The 23,761-nt window shown below is 48.4% G+C and overlaps 1 protein-coding gene across 4 annotated transcripts in view; it reads left to right on the forward strand.

Annotated features, from left to right (window-relative positions):
- The window catches only part of CDC25B (cell division cycle 25B), a 29,571-nt gene extending 9,474 nt beyond the window's left edge, over positions 1-20,097 (forward strand). The window contains exons 4-16 of one of the 4 annotated variants that reach the window (XM_028744434.2): positions 4,852-4,893; positions 5,680-5,716; positions 6,395-6,505; positions 6,642-6,758; positions 7,528-7,671; positions 9,130-9,207; positions 11,050-11,261; positions 12,093-12,186; positions 12,370-12,432; positions 13,372-13,470; positions 15,120-15,253; positions 16,055-16,166; positions 17,589-20,097. In XM_028744434.2, coding sequence (XP_028600267.2) covers positions 4,852-4,893; positions 5,680-5,716; positions 6,395-6,505; positions 6,642-6,758; positions 7,528-7,671; positions 9,130-9,207; positions 11,050-11,261; positions 12,093-12,186; positions 12,370-12,432; positions 13,372-13,470; positions 15,120-15,253; positions 16,055-16,166; positions 17,589-17,729 — 1,384 coding nt within the window. In that variant the 3' untranslated portion in view covers positions 17,730-20,097. Of the gene's footprint in view, positions 1-4,851; positions 4,894-5,679; positions 5,717-6,394; positions 6,506-6,641; positions 6,759-7,527; positions 7,672-9,129; positions 9,208-11,049; positions 11,262-12,090; positions 12,187-12,369; positions 12,433-13,371; positions 13,471-15,119; positions 15,254-16,054; positions 16,167-17,588 lie in introns of all 4 variants that reach the window. The other 3 variants (XM_028744436.2, XM_028744435.2, XM_028744437.2) reach the window with 3 other exon arrangements.
- Positions 20,098-23,761: the final 3,664 nt, after the last annotated feature.

Here is a 23,761-nt window from a genome sequence, read left to right on the forward strand (position 1 = left end):
GCAATCTGCTGTGGCATGGACTTGCACCCAGAATGCATCTCCTGAAGTTCTTCAGCAGGAGCTATGTTGGGCACTAAAAAACAGTTTCAGATCTGTAGTTCAGCCCAAGGGGCCTGAAACCTAAAAGATTTGGTTCTATTCTTTGGGGAATTGCTCGAACCTTCCTGCATTTGCTGAAGAGGGTGAGGTAGCTGGTTTCAGGTTTGGTGGGTGTGTGTGTGGCAGGTTTATGGCTTGGTTGTTTTCAGGTGAATTTTCAATGCTGAGGATGTGTTCTCTGGCCCTCTTAATCCCTTTACTGCTTGTGGATTGGAGTGGCCTTTGTTCTCTCCTCGAATGTATTTGAAGTGCCCAGATTTCAATACTTTGAAATGCTGGTCTTCGCTGGAAGTTTGCATCCACTGTGACTAATCCATTTCCCATATCGCGCCGGCATTCCAGGGCGCGCCAGAATGCTGTTCTGTGCCTGGGGCTGCGCGCAACAGTCCAAAAATCTGCTTGCATGGCCTCCGGTAGCATAAATAGAGATTCTGTGTTCAGGCGCTTGAAATCAATACCAAATCTGTAGGGTGTGCAATGCACTTAATGGATGCAACAAAAACAGCATGAAATACAGTGTAAAACGTGACTAACAGTAAATTCAGAATTCAAAATCAATTTAGTGGGGAAATCCATCCAATAAACATTAGATGATCACCAGGGCTAGCTGGCTGAATTAGTCCTACTTGGGCCAGCGAGGAGACCAGGGGAGAATTAGCTGTGGGATCCCAGAGCGGGTAAAAAAGGGGAGGGGGAGGGAAGGAAGGGGACTAAAAGATCAGGCTAAGTTCAAATTGAAAGCCAGGCGGAATAGCTCTGTAGAAGGAGGTCAAATCCTGCAGGGCCCTGGTCTCATGGGACAGAGGATTCCACCATGTCGGAGCCATCACTGAGAAGGCCCTGGCCCTGGTGGAGGATAATCTGACTTCCTTAGGGCCCGGGACCTCTAAACTATGGTTATTCATGGACCTTAAGGTCCTCTGCGGGGCAGGCCAGGAGAGTTGGATGAGGTCCCTAGAGTCATCTAGTCCAGCCCCCTGCAGTTGCACTTACATAGTCAGGTAGGGCCAGGCTTCCCTCGCCTCCAGCGAGCCGAGAGGGGTTGACAGGTGTGGTCTTGTGGGAAAACAGGCCTCTCCCATCTCTCAGCAGCCTTGAGAAAAACCAGCCTCCGTGGGAGAATTAAGAGAGCTCCACCTTTGCCAGCAGAAAGCAAAAAAACTTTGGGCCATGCCGTTGCCAAGAGATGGTTCAGTGGTTGGAAAATAAGAACTTCTTCCCCAACCGGTATTTTTGAAACCTGCCCTCCAAAAAAATAGGTGTGGGGCTGCGTGGGTGGACCCCTGTCTAGTTCTTGGGACTTGATGGGTGAAGGTCTTAACCGCACTCCTGACGGTTTCCTGTTGTCGATGTCTTCAGAGTCTAACAGGAAAGACTCTGCAAAGTTGCCGGTCAGCATGACTCTGAGGGTTTCCTTTGAAAAGGTTGCTTTGCTTTCGAAAGGCTGCCTGCTCTTACCCTATCTATTTATTTCGTAAAATTCTCACAGCACCGGATTGAATAAAATAACACGCCCACCTCAAAGCGGTTTGCAAGCAGTTAGGAAAAAAAGTGTGTGTGTTGGGAAACCACAGCAAATTGCATTTTTTATTTTACTTGGAGCCCCAATATGCCAGGGACTCATTGGGCCTGGAGGGTGCGGGAAACGTCCTTTGGGAGTCTTTTTCCTTCTGTTTCTCGCCCCCCCCCCTTCTGAACCACAGAAGGCTGGGTCATGCTGAAAGTACTGCAGCTTTTAATCTGTTGCTGCAGCTGATCAGTTTGCCAGCATTTTAGAAACTTGATTAAAACTCCCCCTCCCCATTAGTTGGAGGGGCTGAAGGCAGGCGGGGACCCCTGGGCACTCAAAAGGCAAGCCATCAAGCCAGCATTTTAGGGGGGGGCGGTTGTAACTGAAACCAGGGCCAGTCCATCTGTGACAATGGAACCTTCCCAAATAGTGGAGGCTTTTTGGAATTAAGGCAAGTTCATCTGTTTCCCTCTCAAAACATGGCAACTGAATACAGCGTTGACACACTTTTTTTGCCAGGCAAAATGTGTCCTCTTCCCCCATTCCTAATATTATTTTAAAAGGCACCTTTTTGAGACTGTGCAATTAGAAGCTTATCTCGCTTCCCACAGGGCTGGAGATTTATTTATTTTTAAAGCGGGTTCGGCTTGGTCTTTTTAACAAGTTAAAAGTCCCCTTTTGCACCTGCCCTGTGGGGGGGGGGGCGGTTTCTAGCCTGGCAGCTGCAAGGCGGGTGAATGGGGATCGGAGACAGATGGTTGGAACTCCACCCGCCCCCTTTATTGAAGCAGGGAACATCTGCCTGGATTTCTGAGCCGCAGCCTCTTGGTGAAAAGCTTGCATTCCTTGCGATTGTCCAGTTGAAGGACCTTAAATACTTCTCTTCTGCCTCCTTCTCTTGCATTCATCCATCTTCAAAGGTGTCGGGAGATGCAACAGGCTCCCCTCTTGAAACGGGGGCTGCTTCAGTGAGGCCTTTTGTACTTGGGGGACAGACGTATTTTCATTTTCTGTATTTATATCCCAGCTTTTCCTCCCAGGAGCTCAAGGTGGCATCCATTCTTTCCCTTCTTTGTTTAACCGCCCCCCATACAACACCCCTTCGAGGTAGGCTAGGCTGAGATAAGATAGCAATGGGGCCCCAAGGTCACACCTAGGGAGCTTCACGGCTGAGCGGCGGGATTTGAACCCATGCCCTTGTCTGACACTGTAACCAATACATTGCACTGTCTCTTTTGTCTGCGGTGGGTGGAGATTGCCTTTGTGAAGAGCCTGCAGCGAGGGGTTGGGTGGGCTTTAAATCCGTTTTCCTTTTGGTTGGGACTTGTGGGCTGTGAGCCCAGCCCAGCCAGGTGTGCCTGGACGAACATGGACTTGTGTGCATCTTCCTCTAGATCAGGCTTCCTCAACCTCGGCCCTCCAGATGTTTTGGGACTACAACTCCCATCATCCCTAGCTAGCAGGACCAGTGGTCAGGGATAATGGGAACTGTAGTCTCAAAACATCTGGAGGGCCGAGGTTGAGGAAGCCTGATCTAGGGCAACTCTGCAATTACGCAGCAAGCCAGCCCCGGACCACTGCACAGTGTTCTCCTCAATGGCCCAAACAGGACTAATTTAGCCAGCTAGCCCTGGTGATCATCTAATGTTTATTGGATGGATTTCCCCCCCAAATTGATTTTGAATTCTGAATTTATTGTTATTCGCGTTTGATACTGTATTTTATGCTGGTTTTGTTGCATCAATTAAGTGTTTTAAATTTGTTGTTAGCCGCCCGGAGCCCGGTTTTCTGAACCGGGAAGGGCGGGGGTATAAATAAAAAAATTATTATTTATTATTGTGCTCGGATCCTGGTCGGCCGCTGTGTGACTGGGCCAGATAGGCCGCTGGCCTGATCCAGCCATCTTTGCCATCCTTATAAGTGATCTGCAGCGCGTGGCTTGCTGCGTTTTCTGTTGCGCAGCCCTGGCTGAATTAAGGCGAACCTCCGAACCTCGGTTGCAAATGTTGCTTAACAGCAGAGGGGAATAACCTTACTCGGAAGGCTGGCGATGGGCGTGTGTGTTCAGCAATAGCCGGGGGGGGGGGGTTGGGTTTGTGCCACGTAGCTGGCAGATGGCACCCGGGAGAGTCCCCACCCAGATTCGCAGCAGCACCCGCTGCCATGGGAATGCCCTTGTTCTCCCCACGCCTCCATGCAGAAAGGGATCTTTGATCCTCTTTCCTGGAGATCCTTGAAGCAAGGCCCCCTCCCTCCTTGCCCAAAGCTGGCAGCCGCTTTCATGTCTCCACAAAGACCACCCTGCAACCGCCCGGGCCACGCTTATTAACTCTCGAGTGGCCACAGCGCAAGGGGGCCCAGCTCAGGGCAGCTGGAACACTCTGTGTGTGCGTGCGTGTGAAACCACTGCACAGCGGGAGACAGGAATGGCCGAACATGGTATGGCTATAGAGGAGTGGGATATGAACTCGGCACAAAAAAGCAAGACATTGGGCAACTGCTTTTAGTTTCTGAAGTGCAGAGTTGAAAAAGAAAAATTCATAGCTGGTCAGCTGACGGCCTTTTTTGGTGAATTGCTTGATTTAGAGAGCAGGCGAGGAAGAGGCGAGGCGGCAGAAGTTTATGACGGGAGAAAGAGGGTGGGGAAAAGTTTTCTTCCCTCTTCCCCTAACGCTTGAATTCAGGGACGTCCGAGGCAGCTGCATGTTGGGAAATTTGGGACATATAGAACGAAGTCCATCTGTCCATTAAACTGTGGAACTCCCTGCCACAGGAAGCTGTGATAGCAGCTAAACTGGATGGCTTTAGAAGTGGATTAGGAGGAGGAGGAAAGGGTTATGGCCACAATGGCTCTGCTCTGCTTCCACAGTCACTCCTGAACCCCACTTGCTGGAAACCACAAGAAGTGGGAGTGCTGCTCTTGTGTTCGAATCCTGCTTTGTAGATTTCCCTTTGGGGCACCTGGGTCGTGGCCATTGTGGACTAGCTGGGCCTGATCCAGGAAGGCTCTTTTGATGGTCTTAAGTTGTGTGAATGGGAGGATTTCTGCCTCCCTCTCTGCTTTTGGGGCAAGGCAGCCCGGGTTAGGGTGTAGCTGGCCCTGATTCGCACCCACGCTAGCCCACACGGCACCCTTGGGAGGCTGTTGGCCCCCCCCAGTCAGGGACTCTCGCAGCAACGCATTGGGGGTGCCCCTTGACACTGAGCGAAACCTGCATGATTTTCCTGTCTTTATCCAACAGGTTTGAGAGGAACATGTTCGGGTCTCAAAGAGTCTTCAGAAAGTAAGTTCTTTACACCCTACAGTGGCACAATGACCCAGGAAAGCCCCCTGACTCTTTCTCTCCCTCCCCCTTTCTCCTTTGAGATGCCCTCAACTCCCCATCCTTGAGGGCTTCACCCCCCCCACCCACCCACTCCTGTCTTGCTTAAGAAACCATCTGCTACCTTCTGCACGTCGCCTGAGCACGCCAAGACTTGCAGACGCTAATAATATTTCAGGGTTTATTATCTCCAGGTTCCTGAGGCTGGTGGGTGGGCTTTTTTCCTGTCTCTGCTCATTATTATTATTATTGGCAAGGCTCCCATTATGGCGCTGGGGAGACTGAACTAACTAGGTCGCCTATGCATGCAGCAGAATCGAGCGGCAAGGTTTTCCTGGTCTGCATGCAGGAAGCTGCCTTGTACTGTCTTAACTCAGTATTGCCTCCACTGATTGATAGCTGTTTATCTGCAGGTTTTCATAGAGGTCAGTCCTGCCTGGATCTGCCCTTTGCAATTGTTGGGGTGTTGTTGAGAGGCTGCAAATGTCCCTTGTGGAAATTGCTATTGCATGTGAAGGAGAATTTACCAAGCGGGACTCACATGTGAATGTCTTTTTATGGAACATTGCAAAGTGATTTGAGAATAGAAAACCCACAATAAACAGCAGTTTCATATGCAAAAACAATTTTTTAAACCTTCTTAAATAATTTCAGACCAGGCACAGATTCAGAGTAGGATAAAAATCTCCAGTGGGAGAGAGTTCCAGAGTCTGCAGCTGACGATGATTTCTCTCTTTTTCCTTGCAGTGATTATCTTCCCATCAGAAGAATCCAATCTTTGCCGGTAAGTTTACCAGTTTTTTTAAAATCGGGAAGCTTCGCTTGGTGCCTCCTCATCTTGAGAAGTAGGGACGGAAATATTCTTTACATGCTCAGGAGCAAGGGAGTCTTCGTGCAGCTAGGCTGAGTCCTAATCTTTCAGCAGCCATATTGTAGAATCATAGAGCTGGAGGGCACCCAAAAGGTCCTTTAGTCCAACCCCTTGCAATGCAAGGAACTGCAGTGATGTAGGATGTGCTTGCAGAAATTCATTCCCTGCTTTTTGTGGGCATTTCATAACAACAACAACAAATAATTTATTATTTGTACCCCGCCCATCTGGCTGGGTTTCCCCAGCCACTCTGGGCGGCTCCCAGCAGAATATTAAAAACACGATAAAACATCAAACATTTTAAAACGTACCTAAACAGGGTTGCCTTCAGATGTCTTCTAAAAGTCAGATACAGTAGTTTATTTCCTTAACATCTGATGGGAGGGCATTCCACAGGGCGGGTGCCACCACCGAGAAGGCCCTCTGCCTGGTTCCCTGTAACTTAACAGTGAGAGAACTGCCAGAAGGCCCTTGGAGCTGGACCTCAGTGTCCGGGCTGAACGACGGAGGGTGGAGACGCTTGTCCTGTGGGGTTGCCCATGAGAATCTAAACCTGAGTGCAAAACTCATCCTCCTTCTGTGGCTTGACAGGTGCAGTTTCTGGGCTCAAGTCCCAGGCTGAGGAACATTTCCAACCGCAAGGAATTCAACAGCCCGGCGGCGGCCGAGACGGACTCTGGCCTCCAGGGCAATGGGGAAAATGTAAGTGGTGAGAACTGTGCCTTCCTGGTGCGGCCCCCTGACCCCCCCTCTCCGCCCACTGCGCAGCGCTGCTGAAGGGCGACTTCCTCGCGTCCTTCCGAAAGTTGCAGCGCATCTCTACTTCCTCCCCCTGCAGGAAGGCGCCATCTTCAAGAAGCCCCTGCGACCTGCGGGCAGGTTGTGCCTCTCCGGTGGTGGAGCTGGCAAGAAAGACCCCTTTGCACAGAGGCCAAACTCTGCTCCAGACCTCATGGTGAGTGCTTCTTTTGGGTAAGAGCAATGCTTTCTGATTTATTTGTTTTTCTGCAGTTTTTGTTCGCCTCTCATTTCCTAATTCTTGGCGTTAAATCCAAGATGGATTTTTGGGTCTCAGCCGGATGATAACTGTGCCTGTGACTCTTAGCTTAGGTTAGATGCAGACATGCACAGTCCCAGCAGTTGCTGCGTTTCGGGAGAACATTTGACATGTTGAGCATTGCACTCAATTTTTCTTCAAGAATTGGGGGGGGGGGGAGAAAACAGCTTTTGTTGCAGAAGTGGTGAGCATAGAAACCCCCCAGGGTTTTTTCCCCCTTTTGCAGCCAATTGATAATTGCCAATTAAAGTCACATAGCTGGGTTTAAACAGGCCTTAGTCTAGACAGACCCCGGGTGGGAGATCTCCTGGGATTCCTGTTACATCCTGCTGCCATTGTTCTACGTTTGATGAAGAACAGGGTATGACCATAATAAAATGAACAAGGTGGAGGGGCAAGGTGCTTTGAAACAAATACACAACGGTGGCTTTTTTTCAGCCCCCTCCCATTTCATGTCTTTCACTGTTGCATGTTTTCCTTCTCCCTCCTGTCCCTTTTTCCTCTTGTGACGTGCCTTTTTAAGATTGCAAACCCAAGAGTAATGCTACTGAATTTATGATTGTTGTTGTTATTTTAAAAAGCCACTCTGGGAGCCATTTCCTAGGGCATAAAGGAGTTTAATAAATGCAAAATGTCTTGATGGTTCTGTGTTCCTTGCCCCTTTCAGTATTCGAGCCCAGAGAAAGAGAACAGGAGCCCAGGGTCTGATAGCCATGTCTACCTCCGCCGCTCGTCCTTGACCTCCTTCATGGTTGACGAAGATAATGATGATGATGGGTTTTTGGAAATCCTGGATGAAGAAGACCTGAAGGTAGGGCTTTTAATATCCTATCTTGCGTCAAAGAAAGCAAAATTCTGTCAGCTTGAACTGCAATCCCAAGCAAGGCTGACTTGGGAGTAGGTTTCAGTGGTGAAAATTCCCAAAGAAACCTGGTTGGCGTTGCAATATAACTTTCATGGCTCACTCTGCAAACCTCAGACTGTATCGCCATTTCCGCTACTGTTTTTTGATGTCTGTGTGCGAACTGCAGTTTTTTGTTGAGCTTTCTCCAAAATCACAAAATTAATTAGACTTTTAGTTGTCTGCTTGTTAGGCATATAGAAGGGGAAGAGCTGTGCTAAACACAGCTGGCCGATTTTTGAACTTGTCTTTGTGACCTGGATAGAAAATATGCTATCAATATTGAGATTTTCTCTGAATTCTGTGTGGAGCTTGTCATTGCTTGCAGCTCGGACTCATCAGAAGGCAGTTTTTTGTAGAATTTCTACAAAATTTTGTAGAAGTCCCAAGGGAACAGTGCTGTGGGTCTGTGCAAGGACCGCCTTTTTGTATGACATTCATATTCCAACCTTCCTCCGAGGAAGGCTATGGTGGCATCCTTGGCAGATCTCTTGTGTTTTTTTTTAATAAATTTTTATTAATTTTCCAAACACATAATAAAAACAAACAATACACAAAACAAAAACATACAAACATATAAACATGTATAATTTCATAATCTTATTTTCATGCACCTTACTTCCCGGACTTCCCCATACCTCCCCTTTTCTGCATCCTTGTTTTACATTTCTTCAGCAACTCCTCCAATTAACCATTTATTTTAATTCACTTTCATTAAATCCCCCCCCCCTTTTTTAACTTATTGATTACAGCTGCAGTTCTCTGTTTCCTAGTTCCTTAACATCTTAACACTCCTCAATTTTACAGCAATTTTTAAGATATATTTTAAATTTCTTCCAATCTTCTTCCACTGTCTCTTTCCCCGGTCACGGATTCTGCCGGTCATCTCTGCCTGTCCCATATAGTCAATCACCTTCGTCTGCCATTCTTCCAGAGTGGGTAGTTCTTGTGTCTTCCAATACTTTGCCAGAAGAATTCTTGCTGGCAGATCTCTTGTAACTTGATCCAGTAGCGTCACTACGTACGGCAGATTCGTATATACAGTTAAGAGTACTGTCCTGTGTTGTATGCGGAGCAGCCATCAAAAAATGGCCCAGAAATCAGCTAGCACAGAATATTTTGTTCTCCTAAGTTTTTAAAATCGGCTGCTTTGATTTATTGGCTTTGTTTTTGAATTCCTTTACTTTGGGTGTCTTTCTTCCGATGTGTTTTGAGGCTGCCTGCTTGTTAGATTTTAGCCCCTTGCTCCTTTCGTATTCTTTGGGGTCCCCCTGCCCTCTCTTCCTATTGCACAAACCCCCAGCCTCGGGTGGGGGTCTTCTGAGCCAGCCCCACTTCTATAAATGGGTCCTACCTTCCCTCCTCCAGGGCGATGGAAATTTCCCGTTGGGTATGGAGAACTTGCTAATGGCCCCTCTGGTGAGGAAGGAAGATGAGTCCAGCCTGGTACGTGACAGTGCCGTGTTAACACCCTTTGTTTGTCCCCTGTCCCCCCCTCCAAAAAAGAATTTATTCTGTGGGTGACCAGGGTCTTGGTACTGGTGTTGGTGTGGCATTTCAAGAAAGAGAAACTTCAGCTTCCTTCTCCCTTGTTCTTTCCTCTCCTGAGATCCCCATCTCCTTCCCCAGTGGGGAGTTGTGGGGGGACGACAGTGAGTGGTTAAAGTGGGAGGACTGGGAAGAAGATGGGTTGGAAGATCAGGAGGCAACAGGGTTCAGTGAGCAGGGAGTGACCAGGGAAGAGAGCAGCCCAGAATTGGAGGCAGAAGCAGGAGAGAGGTAGAGATGAATCTCCAAGAACCAGGAGAGGCGTGAAGAGGGCGGAGGAGAGGTTGGCTTCGCAGAGGCACAGTCTCCGATTGCTTGGGGGAAATCCTGTAGAGGAGGGGACTTAGGAAGCTATGGAGAATCGGGGACCTTCAGTCTCAACAACTGCTTCATGGGGGAAGACCTACCAGATAGGAGTTGCTGTCCTCGTTAGGCCTGAAACTTGTGCAGATAGTGTGTGTGGTTTTTTGCTAATAGAGAGTTATTGCAGTGGGGTGTTTGGGAGTGGGCTGCTCACTTCTGGAGCTTCTTGCAAACTGCTCTGGATATGCTAGGGCTGGATGGCCGCCTGGCCTTCCAACTAATTGCTGAGATTGAAACTGCCTGCATGTTAGACTGTTTCAGTGGCTCCTGTGTCCTGGCAGGGGCTGATGGGAGTTGTAGTTCGAAGCCTCTGGAGGTTGCCAGGTCGGCAAAGCCTTGCCCCACATTTGTGAGGGAGAAGTCAAGTTGATTCAAGCCTTCCCCATGTGGAACTTGATTCTTTCCCCCCCAATTTTTTAAAAATTAATTTTCAATGTGGAACTTGATTCTTGCTAAGAAACAGTGGTGGAAAATTTCTAGAATTGTCGTGTTGGATGGGTCCTGAAGGTCATCCATTCCAGCCCCTGCAATGCAGGAAAACGCTTTGTCTCGGGCCTTTCCTCCTGACCCCGCAATATTTCCACAAACAGTATATTTTTCGAGGCCATGTGAAATGCCTTTGTCTTTGTTGCGTTTTTATATACCGTATTTGTCGCTCTATAGCAGTGTTCCCCAACCTTGGGCCTCCAGCTGTTTTTGGACTACAATTCCCATCATCCTTGACCACTGGTCTTGCTAGCGAGGGATGATGGGAGTTGTAGTCCAAAAACAGCTGGAGGCCCAAGGTTGCGGAACACTGCTCTATAGGACGCATCCGACCATAGGATGTTTTAGAGGGGGAGAACAAGAAAAAAAATCTACCTCTCTGTGCAGCGCCCCTTCAGCAAAGCGGCGGGAGAAACGGAGCCCCCTCCATTTCTCCTCCCGCTTCGCTGAAGGGGCGCTGCGCAGAGAAGGGGAGAATTTTTTTCTTGTTCTCCCCCTCTAAAACAAGGTGTGTCCAATGCATTCAAGGTGCGTCCAGTCGCCTTCAGTGAAGGCAACCCGCAGCCTCCGGAGCGTGGCGGGAGTTCCTGCTGCGCTCCGGAGGCTTCGGGTTCCTTTCGACCCGCTCCTTGGGGCTGGCAGGGGGAAGCCCGGCTTTCCCCCACCCGCACCCCCAAAAAGCTGGTCGGGGAGCAGCTGAAATGCTGCACGCAGCCTTCCCGCTGCTCCCAGAGCTTGTCTCTTGAGATTTTCCCCTTAGATTTTAAGAGGGAAAAAGTGCATCTTATGGAGTGAAAAATACGGTAAATAAAAAGGACTGTGCCAAGGTCTGTTTCTCTTTCATGCAGTATTGGAGTCTCACGATTTCCCCCTTTCTCCCCCAAACTGAAGCAGAGCCCCCTGGGAACCGGCAAATGCCGCCGTCTTTTCCGCTCCCCGTCCATGCCCAGCGCTGTCATCCGGCCCATCCTGAAGCGCCTGGACCGGCCCCAGGACAAAGAGACGCCGGTGAAAAACAAGAGGCGGAAGAGTCTGGCTGGCGGCGCCATCGAAGAGAAGGAAGAAGAGCCGGTAATTCATGCAACAAAGGCTGCCTCAAAAGGACGTGGGAAGAGAGAGGGTTGGAGGCAGCCATAAAGGGAACAGGGCCTTTGTAGGGGTGGCTCCCTGCTTGTGGGATGCTCTCCCCATCTGACGCCATCGTTGCATATCTTTAGGTGCCAGGCAAAAACGTTCTTCATTCACCAGGCCTTTGGCTTTGAACCATCTGCGGCCTTTTTGCATGGATATTTTAATGTAGTTTAAACTTTCAGATTTTTCTTTTTAACGTGTGCGTTTTGCTTAAGATGTTGGAGGTTGCTTCAAATTACTGCGGTAAAAAAAAGCAACTAATGAATTTAAATAATAATATAATTGGGAGGCAGGCTGCTAGTGTGAAGGCTGGTCGATCCTTAGCTTTCCAAGTCCTAAGGGCTCTTTCTGGCCCGGTCTTTTAAAATGGGTTGCCACGTATTTCTTGTGAGGTTTTGCTCAATTTCTGGGGGCTGCGTCAGAAGAAAGGGGTGACAGCGGCTTTTTGTACACTTGTTGTGGCTTTGTTTATTTCATTTTGCAAGATTTGTGTAGCGCTTGACTGCGACGAAAGTTTCAAAGCAGAATATACTGATAACATTATCAGTTGTTATTTAAAAAGCAAAAACCTGGGTGGAGATTCTGATGCCGGTTTTAGCGGGAGAAAGTTCCCACCTCTGGCCTTCTGGGTGTCAGTGATCTACAACTCCCACCATTCTTTGCCATGTTTGCTGGGGCTGATGGGAGTCGCGGTACAGGGCCGATGGTTCCCTGTTCCGATCTCAGGATGCTTACTGGGTTTGGCATCCTGGATGTGGCCGTGCAGCCTCCCTAACAGTCCTTCTCCTCCGCTTTTCCTAGAAACCTCGGCTGGTTCGCTCTCGCTCCTGCTGCCCCAGCGAGATCGCAAACATATTGGACAACGACCATCGGGAGCTCATTGGAGACTTCTCGAAGGTACCAGCAAGAACCCCGCTGTTTGCATCCCTGCAAACCGTGCTAGGTTATGCTATGCTATGTGTTTACTGCCTTTTGGCCAAAAAAGACTGCTTGCAGTACCAGTGCAAACACGAAACAATGCAAAATTGAATGAAATTGTAGCCTTTCAGAAGGACTAAAATGCATTTGTTTCCCTGCTAGGCTTACGTTTTGCAAACGGTGGAAGGGAAGCACCAGGACCTCAAGTACATCTCTCCAGAAATGGTGAGCAAGTTTGGAATCCACTATCCTGGGCCGCTTCTTCCTCTTTCGCACAAGTGACCTGTAGCTCTGCTTTCCGCAGCTGTTGGGGCCACCACCTTGGAGACCTGGTCATACAGCCTTGCTTTACCCATGGATCTTGTGCCCCAGTGCAACTGTTCAAAAATACCATAGTGGGGGAAGGAGAACTGGGAGGAAATTCACATCTAGAAACCGATGCGCCCTGGTTCTGACCAAACTTCCTCCTAGAGCAAAATATACGCCAGGAGGCTGAGTTTGGTCAGAATCTAGTCTACACTTCAGAGTTAACACTAAAAACATTACTTCTGGAACATGATCCACCATAGTCGCTAGAAAGCCATTAAAATTTGTGTCCAGGGCTTTTTAGACTCCTACCAAATCCTACCTATCAATTTGATTTTTGATTTCATTGTTACTGACGTTTTATGCCGTATTTTATGCTGTTTTTTGTAGCATCAATTAAAGTGTTTTAAATTTGTTGTTAGCCGCCCTGAGCCCGGTTTTCTGAACCGGGAAGGGCGGGGTATAAATAAACATTTATTATTATTATTATTATTATTATTATAAGAGTATATATTTAAAGTAGGTAATTAAATGAGCAAATTAAATGAATTTGGATATGCAGAAGATGATAAATTTAAGGAAAGAGAGGGAAAGAAGTCGAACTTTGAAATGTTAAAATGATTGTAGAACTAATGAAATGTACAAACGTGAAAAGTATAAATAAAAACATAATAATAATAATAATAATAATAATAATAATGATGATGATGATGATGATGAAAATGAAGTCTGGCACCAGTGGCCTCTTCCAGGCTGCACTCCCAGGATGGCAGCAAGCAGTGCTTAATGTCTTGGGTGCAAAATAATACAAGTGATTCTGCACATGGCTTATTTTTTACTATTGTCGCTTGCCCACAGATGGCTGCTGTGCTGATGGGCCAGTTCAGCAACCTCATTGAGAACTGTGTGATCGTGGACTGCAGATATCCCTATGAATACGAAGGAGGCCACATTAAGGTGAGCCCTCTGCCTGCTTGAGGTCACCGGCTGGGGTCGGGTGCTGGACCATATCTGCCCTGGGTTCGAGGAACCTCCCCTGTCCCAAGCGCAGCTCAAAGGGCTGGGGGATCACCCTGCCAAAGTCCTGCCCGGCTTGGGACCCTCCAGGTGCCAATAAAACAACGTCCATCTCAGGTTGGACACAGGGCACCAGCAACTTCCTTTTTGTAGTATTTTAGTTGGGTCGTGTTGCCAATGGCAGCTGGTTGCTCCTTCCACACGACGCCCCATCTCTGGAAATGCCAATACGTGGTGCTATTCCCAGTGGGGGCGTTTGTGGGGTGGGGGCAAACCCCCAAAGGCCAAACTTAAGCTTGTTTTGAAAAAAGGGAATAAGCCATTGGCTCTGCTTTCGCCCAGTAAGCCTCCTGAAAATTACTTCTGACCCCTGATGTTTGTGGCCCCATCCCTTCGTGGAATTTTGGAGTTGGAAGGGGACACCAGGGGTCATCTATTCCAACCCCCTTCACTCCCCACAACCGACTTTGGAGGGAAAACGAAACCTTGCATCACTTCTCCCTTATAAAACTGTGTTTTCCTCCCTGTATCCTCCGTGTTTTGTAAACTGTATATTGATGGATGCTTTTTTTTAAAAAAATGAAAATCAGTTGTGGCCCTTGCATTTGGTCTTGTGTTTGGCACTCTTGACGTGCAAAAAGGATTTCTTTTGCTCTGGCAACCCCCCCTGTGAGGAAGGCTGTTCCTGTTGCCTTCAAGGCTACCAGAGGAAGTCTGGGAAGTGGTGACCTTTCATCACCCCTTGTCCCCCTGATCAATGTCCAGCTCTTCAGCCGCTAGCTTACTTAAACTAGACCGCATTTCAATAATAATAATAACAACAATTATTTATTTATTTATTTACACACACACACACACACACACACCGCCCATCTGGCTGGGTTTCCCCAGCCACTCTGGGTGGCTTCCAACAAAGATTAAAAATACATTAAAATGTCACACATTAAAAACTTCCCTGAACAGGGCTGCCTTCAGATGTCTTCTAAAAGTCTGGTAGTTGTTGTTCTCTTGGACATCTGGTGGGAGGGCGTTCCACAGGGCAGGCACCACCACCGAGAAGGCCCTCTGCCTGGGTCCCTGTAACTTGGCTTCTCGCAGGGTTGGAACCGCCAGAAGGCCCTTGGTGCTGGACCTCAGTGTCCAGGCAGAACAATGGGGGTGGAGACGCGCCTTCAGTTCATTTCATTTCAAGTTCAAGAGTCCTGGCAAAGCACAAAACCCATGACCCTATAGAACTCTCTATTCCTGGACTAGCCAAGGGATTGTTGACATCTTCCTATCCTGGGGGTTGGACTGGATAGCCACTGGGGGGGGTCCCTTGCAATTCTGATTCTACAAAATCGGAAAGTATCACACTAGAGACTTAGCATCAAGTGGCAGTGAGAGTCTTTGGCGGAAAGTCTGAGTCTTGCTCACCCACAGAAATCTTTGTTCACTCAAGATGGATTCCCAAAATACAAGATTTGTATTTTGTTGCATGCCTGCACTTAAAAGTAAAAGTGTGTTTGCGCACCAGGTGTGGAAGGGAGGGAACTGGTGATGCTTTTTGCTATGGATCCTGTCCTGACCCTGCCTTTCTTTCTCTCCAGGGCGCTGTGAACCTCCCTCTGGAAAAGGATGTGGAAGAGTTCCTTCTCAAGAAGCCCATTGTGCCGTGTGACCCGGCAAAGAGGGTGATCGTTGTTTTCCACTGCGAGTTCTCCTCCGAGAGAGGACCCAGAACGTGAGTAGCTTCTGCTGCCTCCTCTCCTGAAACCCAGCCACTCCCAGTTTTTCTGAAATAGGTGTTTTCAGATTTCCGTTTCCTTCAGGACTAGGGGCTTGAAGTGGAAATCTCTTCTTCTTCTTCTTCTTCTTCTTCTTCTTCTTCTTCTTCTTCTTCTTCTTATTTTATTATTATTATTATTATTATTATTATTATTATTATTATTTTATTATTATTAATACCCAGCCCTCAGGGCAGCTAACACCAATAAAATCACAGTAAAAACAAAAAAAAGGGGGGGAAAAGAAAAATACAGGTTAAAATGCAATTCAAAATGTAGCCTCATTTTAAAAGTAGCCCATAGATCCAGACCATAAGGGGAGGGAAACATAAGGGTCAGACCGAGTCCAAACCAAAGGCCAGGCAGAACAGCTCTGTCTTGCAGGCCCTGCAGAAAGATGTCAAGTCCCGCAGGTCACTAGTCTCTTGGGACAGAGTGTTCCACCACATTGGGGCCAGTACTGAAAAGGCCCTGGCCCTAGTTGAGACCACTCTAACCTCTTTGAGGCTCGGGACCTCCAAAGTGTTGTCATTTGTGGACCTTAAGGTCCTTTGCGGGGCATACCAGGAGAGGCGGTCCTGTAGGTACGAGGGTCCTAGGCCGCATAGGGCTTTAAAGGTCAAAACCAGCACCTTAAACCTGACCCTGTACTTTTAGACCTTCGATGCCCAGAACAGCAAGAAAACCGTGTGTGTGTGTACACCTGCATCTCCGTATTTAAGATTATGTGTGTTAACAATTTGCACTCTCCTCCATAGGTGCCGTTTTGTCAGGGAAAAAGACCGTGCCAGCAACGAATACCCTTCTCTGCACTATCCTGAGCTGTATGTCTTGAAAGGAGGCTATAAAGAATTCTTCCCGCAATATCAAGTGAGTTTTTTGCGATGGGCTTAGACAAGCTGGAATGTGTGCAGAGGAGGGCAGCCAAAATGATAAAGGCTCTGGAAACTGATCCTTATGAGGAATGGTTGAAGGAGCTGGGCATGTTTAGCATGGAAAAGAGGAGGCTTCAGAGGAGATAATGAAGGTCACCTTCAAATATCTCAAGGGCTGCCACATGGAAGAGGGAGCAGGCTTGTTTTCTCCTGCTTTGGAGGGTAGGACTCGAACCCGTGGCTTCAAGTTACAAGGAAGGAGAGATTTAGTCAGAAACATCAGGTAGAACTTTCTGACAGGAAGAGCTGTTTGGCAGTGGAACGGTCTCGTTTTGGAGGTGGTAGACTTTCCTTCCTTGGGGGGTTTTAAGCAGAGGTTGAATGGCCATCGGTCATGGATTATTTAACTGAGATTCCTGCATTGCAGGGGGTGAGACTAGATGACCCTCGGGGTCCCTTCCAAATCTACAATTCTATGAAAATAAGCTAAACATCACCATTAAACCAAAAGTCACATTGTAAGATTAACAAATCAAGGCAGCATTTTATCATTTGCACAACACCAACAAAATACAGTTGTGCCTCAGAAGTCGACAGAATCCGTTCCGGAAGTCCGTTCGACTTCCAAAGCGTGGCTTCTGATTGGCTGCAGTAAGCTCCTGCAGCCAATCGGAAGCCCCGTCAGATGTTCGGATTCTAAAAGAACATTCAAAAACCGGAACACATCACTTTCAGTTTTCGATTGTCCGGGAGCCGGAACGTTCTACTCCCAAGGCCTTCGGGAGCTGAGGTACGACTGTAGTGATATAAGTGAAAAGCTACTCCTTTCCCCTTATGGGGTACCCAAGAGCCCATATAGAGTCCTTACATGGGTTCCCTATTGGTAGGAGAAAATAACAGAGGCCAACCAGAGAATATTGAGAAGCAAAGCAGCTCGTAAGCCTGATCTTTATTAACTGTTGCAATAGGGTGCTCCCCTCACACTCTCCCAAGTTATGCATGCAAGCCTTTATATAGACATTTTAAATTGTCCAAGACTACCCCCAGAAACATCATACATACATCACAAAAAGGCGGTCTACAACAGAAATCTGAGTGCGTTGTTTTTGCCCTGTCCGCCAGGTTACCCGTTAATGGTCACTTGACTGGATTACCTGGGGAGCCTGGCAGCATTTGTGAGGACAACGGGGAGGTTTCTGCATTTCCTTTGACCTTGTAGAGAAATATTTGAGCTGACCAAAAGAGTCAAAATGGCTTTTCCTGTGGGTTTTAGACATGTGGTTTATAAATTTATATATGTGTTGCTTGGTACATTTATGAACATTTATTACACATATATAAGACCTAAAAATTGCTATAACAGTAGCAATCCCAAAAATAAACTAAGCACTGTTTGTTCTCCCCCCCCCCAAACCAGATGCACTGTGAACCCCAGAACTACCGCCCGATGCACCACAAAGACTTCAAAGAAGACCTTCGCAATTTTCGCCTGAAGAGCCGCACTTGGGCTGGGGAGAAAAGCAAGCGAGAGCTATACAGCCGCCTCAAGAACTTCTAAGGCAGGGAGGGAGTGGTTGGGAAGGGGGGGGATATTTGGGGAGAGGGGCTGCTGCTGCAGGAATTAAGGAGCCAGCTGTTTTTTCCTCACACACTTAATTCAGGGTGGACTTCTGCAGCGCGGGAAAAACAATCGACGTTTCTTTTTTCCCCATCGGCTGTGCTCATTTGGAAACTTCAGATTCTGGGATTTGTTTTTTGGGGAGGGTGGGGGAAGTCGCAACTGCTTGTCTAAACAGCAACTCCAGCAATAGCGATACCTCTGGGTCCAGCGGGCTGGAACCTGCCTCACATGCTGTGAATCTCCCTCTGCCGGCTTGGGTCTTTTTCTCTCTCTCCGACCCCGGAGATGTGCTTCTATCACCAGCTTCTGAACCTTTTCTCCGGGAGGACTTGGGGGAGAATCTCCTGCACCCTCCGGCTTGTGACGCCGCCTCCCTTCAAGGGGGGGGGGGACTAGGCAGCTATTGGGAAACGTCCACTAGAGGGGCAACGAGGAATCTTGCCCCACAAACTGCATAGGAAGCGAAATCGAGGTTGTGCTTGGTGTGTTGTGCATGAGCCCCATCGAAGGGCCTGTCCGCCTGGAGGCGAAGATTTCAGAGGCCAAAATGCGCCCGGGAAGCAAGTCTTTTCCTCTCTCCTATCCCAGGACTACCATTGAAAAGAAACGCAGTAAGCCAGTCTGTGCTCCTGGCTGGGGAATCTGCCTCCCACCTCTGGTTCTTCCACCCCAAAGTGTGGGCACAAACGTTTATCAGCTCTGTCCATAACGAAAGCTTCTTTCCAGTTGCACACTGCAAAGGACCGGGAGGCAGAAAGCACTTAGAAGGAAGCCTTAGTTTGCACAGATTCCCACGTTCTGTGTTTTTGCAAAGTAGAATGACTTGCTGGTTGTTTTTTTAATGAAGTTGTGGGATATATCACTCCTATCAGGCTCTTCTTAACCCCTTTTATGTTTAATTCAGATACAGAAGAATTGTAGATTTTGCGTGTGTTTTTTTTAAAAAATTGGGGAGTGCTTTTAATTTTTTGTTTTGACCGCCAACCCATTCTACCAGTCCTCTTTGTTTCCACCGCATGTGGCAGAAGCGTGGAAAACAGAGATGTACCTTTTAAATTTGGATGCAGTTTATTTATAGTGAGCCCAGGATGCTGGGCAGAGATGTCACAGAAGTTCTGAGCGGAAGGGAAACATTTTGAAGAAAAAAATACTGCATTTTAGTATTTGGGGGACTGTCCTACGAAAAGCCCCCAGCCCCCCCCCCAAAAAAAAAACTGTCAGTATCTGGGTGACAAGGAGTCTAATGGGCTTCAGTATTAGGAATTTTAGCAGTACTTGGCACTTGGAACTATCTCCCTGCCCTGAAAACCCAACCCTAGAGCGCTGAAGAAACGTCCTGAAGAAACTACTTTTAGGTTTAGGGAGGGGAAGAGCCCTGCACCCGAATGCTGTATGTTTCCGTCTAGAGAAAAAGGACTTTCTGTTAACTGATTTGTAGCGTGAGAGGCCAGGCCTTTGCTCACTGGTCAGGCTTAGATCTGTGGCGTTTCGTGTGTGCCACCAAATTGTTGGGGACTCTAGACTTCGAACTGTTTACTGCCCATTGGTGGCTTCCAACTTGAGTGCGTGCGTGTTGCACTTGTCTCTTAATAAACCACCTCCACATCACTGTGATAAGCCCTGCAGCCATTGCTAAGCAGATGCCTTGGGACTATAACACCCATCATGCACCTTGCCTGGCTGGGGCTGATGGGCACTGTATTCCCAAACGCCTGGAATGGCGCGCGGTTCCACTGCCATTGTTGACCGACCTAATTCTGGACGCGGCTCGGACCCGGTTGCTGTGGCTCCCACGTCTTCACGGTGGCGCTTAATCTCTGCAAGTTAGGAGCCATCGGTTCTACTGTGAATCCTGCATCCCTGACTCACCTCCTGGGTTGCAGGGAACCGGGGAATTGGGGCCCTCCACCTCGCGCTTGGAAGTTCCCGCGGAGACCCTGCTCTGATGCAGAGGAAAGGCCCTATTTGTGTGTATATATATATATCTATTTATGCTCTTGGTTCGTGATCCTGAAGCCCACACTTGGGTGTTCTCTGCGTCGGGGTGACCATCTGTGAAACTCTTGAATCCGGTTTGCCAGTGTGTATTAAACTTGTGTTTTCACCTGAGGGGGGAGAGGGGCTCCCGGATATTGCAAGAATGATGATTGTTTGCTTTGTACACCCAGTGTGTGCTCTCTGCACCCCTTGACATTTCTTCCATTGGAAAAAGGAAAAACGCTCTTTTTTTTGTCCCTTCGCCCCACCCCTAACGCTGTCGTGTGTAATCAGGGAGTGAATAAACTGCGAAGCTGTTTCAGAAAAAGTCTCAAATGCTGGTCTTTGTGCAGAGCTTCATTGGAGCGGGAGATTCACAGAATCTTAGAACAGCAGAGTTGGGGGGGGGAACCTAAGGGCATCTAGTCCACCCCCTTCAATGCAGGAATCACAGCAAATCACATGATTTCCCCCTCTGTTGTGTGAATGCGACTTGACTGGGGTTGGTGATTGTCCACAGGGCTAGTGCTTTTTTCTTGGGGGGGGCAGGGGTACGCATACCCCTAAACATTTTGTGAATCTCTTTGGCCTTATTGAGGGGCAGTATTTCAATACGAGTAGGAAAATGAGAGTACCCCTAAACATTTTTTCTAGGGGAAAAAAGCACTGCACAGGGACATCAATTTATTTTTTGCACCAGCTGTCCCAAGAGAAATTGCCCAGAAATTGCAGTTCTTTTGGTATTTCGCCATGACATCTGGTTTATTTGCTGTCCTGGTTTCTAAATACACTCAAGGGCTGTTTGCACTGTCCACGTTGCTTAGAGTAGACCATGTGGGTTTATGGAGGACAGTCTCCTGCCTGGCCTGTCACGCTTCCACATCTCCCAAGGCACTTGGCTTTGAGACTGTGCCCTCTTACCTACTTTTGCTACTGCCATGTTCAATTCATATGCCACCCCCACAAAAAATAGCTGGCAGGGATAGGATGACTGGGGGGGGGTATCCCTCAAAGCTGTAGAAACACACACACAACTTGATATTGTTCGGTCTGTGCAGGTGGGATCCTAGCTTTCCTCCTAGAAATGATAAAAACTCATGAGGACTAGGAACCGTGGTGTCAATGGGATTTGAAATCTTCTAAGGCGGCTCTCTGCAAATAACATTTATTTAGTCCAGTTCTGAGACCCAAGAGACATGAATGACGGTTGCCAGGTTCAAATCAGCTTGGAGGAGGAGTAATGATTATGTGGGATTGTGGGTTTTAAGAGCAAATCTTGCGCATGTTTACTTGCCCTGTGGAACGCCCTCCCACCAGATGTCAAAGAGATAAACAACAACCAAACTTTTAGAAAACATCTGAAGGCAGCCCTGTTTAGGGAAGTTTTTAATGTTTGATGCATTACGGTATTTTAATATTTTGTTGGAAGCCGCCCAGAGTGGCTGGAGAGGCCTGGCCAGATGGGCGGGGTATAAATAATAAATTATTATTCTTATCAAGGCCAGTGGGGGTTTCTCCCATGTTAAATGCACAGGCTAGCAAGCCGTAAACCACCTGAAATGCAAGCTTGGCTTAGCTGGAGACTATTCAGTCAAAAAGGGACGCGGGTGGCGCTGTGGGTAAAAGTCTCAGCGCCTAGGGCTTGCCGATCGAAAGGTCGGTGGTTCGAATCCCTGCGGCGGGGTGCGCTCCCGTTGTTCAGTCCCAGCGCCTGCCAACCTAGCAGTTCGAAAGCACCTCCGGGTGCAAGTAGATAAATAGGGACTGCTTACTAGCGGGAAGGTAAACGACGTTTCCGTGTGCGGCTCTGGCTCGCCAGATGCAGCGATGTCACGCTGGCCACGTGACCCGGAAGTGTCTCCGGACAGCGCTGGCCCCCGGCCTCTTGAGTGAGATGGGCGCACAACCCCAGAGTCTGTCAAGACTGGCCCGTACGGGCAGGGGTACCTTTACCTTTACCTTTTATTCGGTCAAAACACAGAAGGATAGCTTGCAGAAGCTATCATGTCCAAAGGCAGTGTGGTGCAGTGGTTAGAGTGTAGCACTAGGTCCTGGGAGACCAGGGTTCGAATCCCCACTCGCCCATGAAGCTCATTGAGTGATCTCAGGCCGATCCACTGCCTCTCGGCTGCTCCTTCCACACAGGGTATTTGTGGGAGACAACAATACCCATAGCTTTTTGGGGGAGTGAGCTATGAAGGCAATCAATAAACAAGCCCCTCTGAATTCGTGGTGGTTAGAAAAGGCCCTGTTGTTTCCCAAACAGCCTTCAGAATAAACTGCATTCGCAGCAGATCCCAATTGGCAGCTCTCGGTTAACTTTTTAAACTTTAAAACCAGGAATTAAACGGCCTCTTTGTGTCACGTTGCCACTGCTGGCCTCCTTGGCACGCGCTTCCCTAACCTACAATCGACGGCTGCCAAAACGGGCAGAAGTTCACGTGGCTCACGTTTTTGGGAAGCGAAATGCCTCTACCCACCCAGAACAGAACCACGTGCTGCTTTATCCAGATCAGTTCAAAAAGCCAAACCCTTCGCTTGCGCGATTCGCTGGCAGCATTTGGGGGGAAATCTGATGTGAGCTCTTCAAAAGTTGGGAAGCTGTCCCAACACATGCCTTGGAAGGGAGCCATGGTCACGTCAACGTTGAGAGTTTAAAATAAACCCCGGCAAAGCTGTGGAACTCCTCTCTCACTGCTCTAGCTAGCACAGCTTTCCCCAAAGCCGGTCAGAATGAAATTGCTTGCCCAGCTGTAAACCTCGTAGCTTCCGTCTGTCTGGAATAAGGCCTCGCTGTAGAAAGTTAAGGGCTGTATCCATTGCTCCTCTCTTGCGTGAACCGTAGAATAGCGCATTTGGAAGGGACCCCCAAAGGACATCTAGTCTAACCCCCCAGCAACGCAGGAACCGCAACTGGAGAATCACAAACAGATGGCCCCCAAAACTGCTGCATGAGGCTCCTGGAAAGTTCTCCAGAAGGAAACTGGTCCTCAGACTGAGAAAAGTCTCCTGCCCTGGCTCTGCCATTAGATGGAATGAAGGAGCTGACTTGGGGTATCAGGAGAAAGCAAATTGCTCATTATTTAATGTAAGGCAAAGGGACCCCTGACCATTAGGTCCAGTCGTGGCCGACTCTGGGGTTGCGACGCTCATCTCACTTTATTGGCTGAGGGAGCCAGCGTACAGCTGGTCATGTGGCCAGCATGACTAAGCCACTTCTGGCGAACCAGAGCAGCGCACGGAAACGCTGTTTACCTTCCCACCGGAGTGGTACCTGTTTATCTACTTGCACTTTGACGTGCTTTCGAACTGCTAGGTTGGCAGGAACAGGGACCGAGCAACGGGAGCTCACCCCATTGCGGGGATTCAAACCACTGACCTTCTGATCAGCAAGTCCTAGGCTCTGTGGTTTAACCCACAGTGCCACCCGCATCCCTTTATTATTTAATGTACTGCTGCTGTATTTTTCCTTTTTTTGCTTGGCCTCAGGCACCAAAATAACCTGAGTGGCCTTGGGCACCTTGACTGCTGGAGGGTGGAGATGCTGATGGGTTCTCTGCCTCAGGCCACCAAATGTCTCGGGCGCTCGCTCTGGTTTTGAAAGCCGACACTCCTTTTGGACACACCTGGTGCAAGGGTCAGGATCCTGCCAGGCTTCTTCTGCTTAAAAATGTTAGATTGGTCCCTGCACCTAAATCGAGGAAGCCTTACGCAAGGATTTTCACTCACCGCTTTTGTCTGGCTTAAATTTTGTTGGGCCTTTGCGAACCTGCGCCATTTGCAAAGAAAATAAATGCGCAAACAGTGGCATGTGCGATCTGACCGTCTCCCAAGCTGGCGCCCTCCTGGCGGGAGTTGCAGAAGGGCAAAACACTTGGAGGGCGCCAGGTGACAATCGGCCAACTTGTGCAACCTCTGAATGAGTAACACAGCTGCTTCTCAAACTGTTTGCATTTTAACACAAGAGATGCTTTTCCATTCATGAAAGGGAG

This window comes from Podarcis muralis, chromosome 9 (assembly GCF_964188315.1).
Source record: "Podarcis muralis chromosome 9, rPodMur119.hap1.1, whole genome shotgun sequence".
Taxonomy (NCBI): domain Eukaryota; kingdom Metazoa; phylum Chordata; class Lepidosauria; order Squamata; family Lacertidae; genus Podarcis; species Podarcis muralis.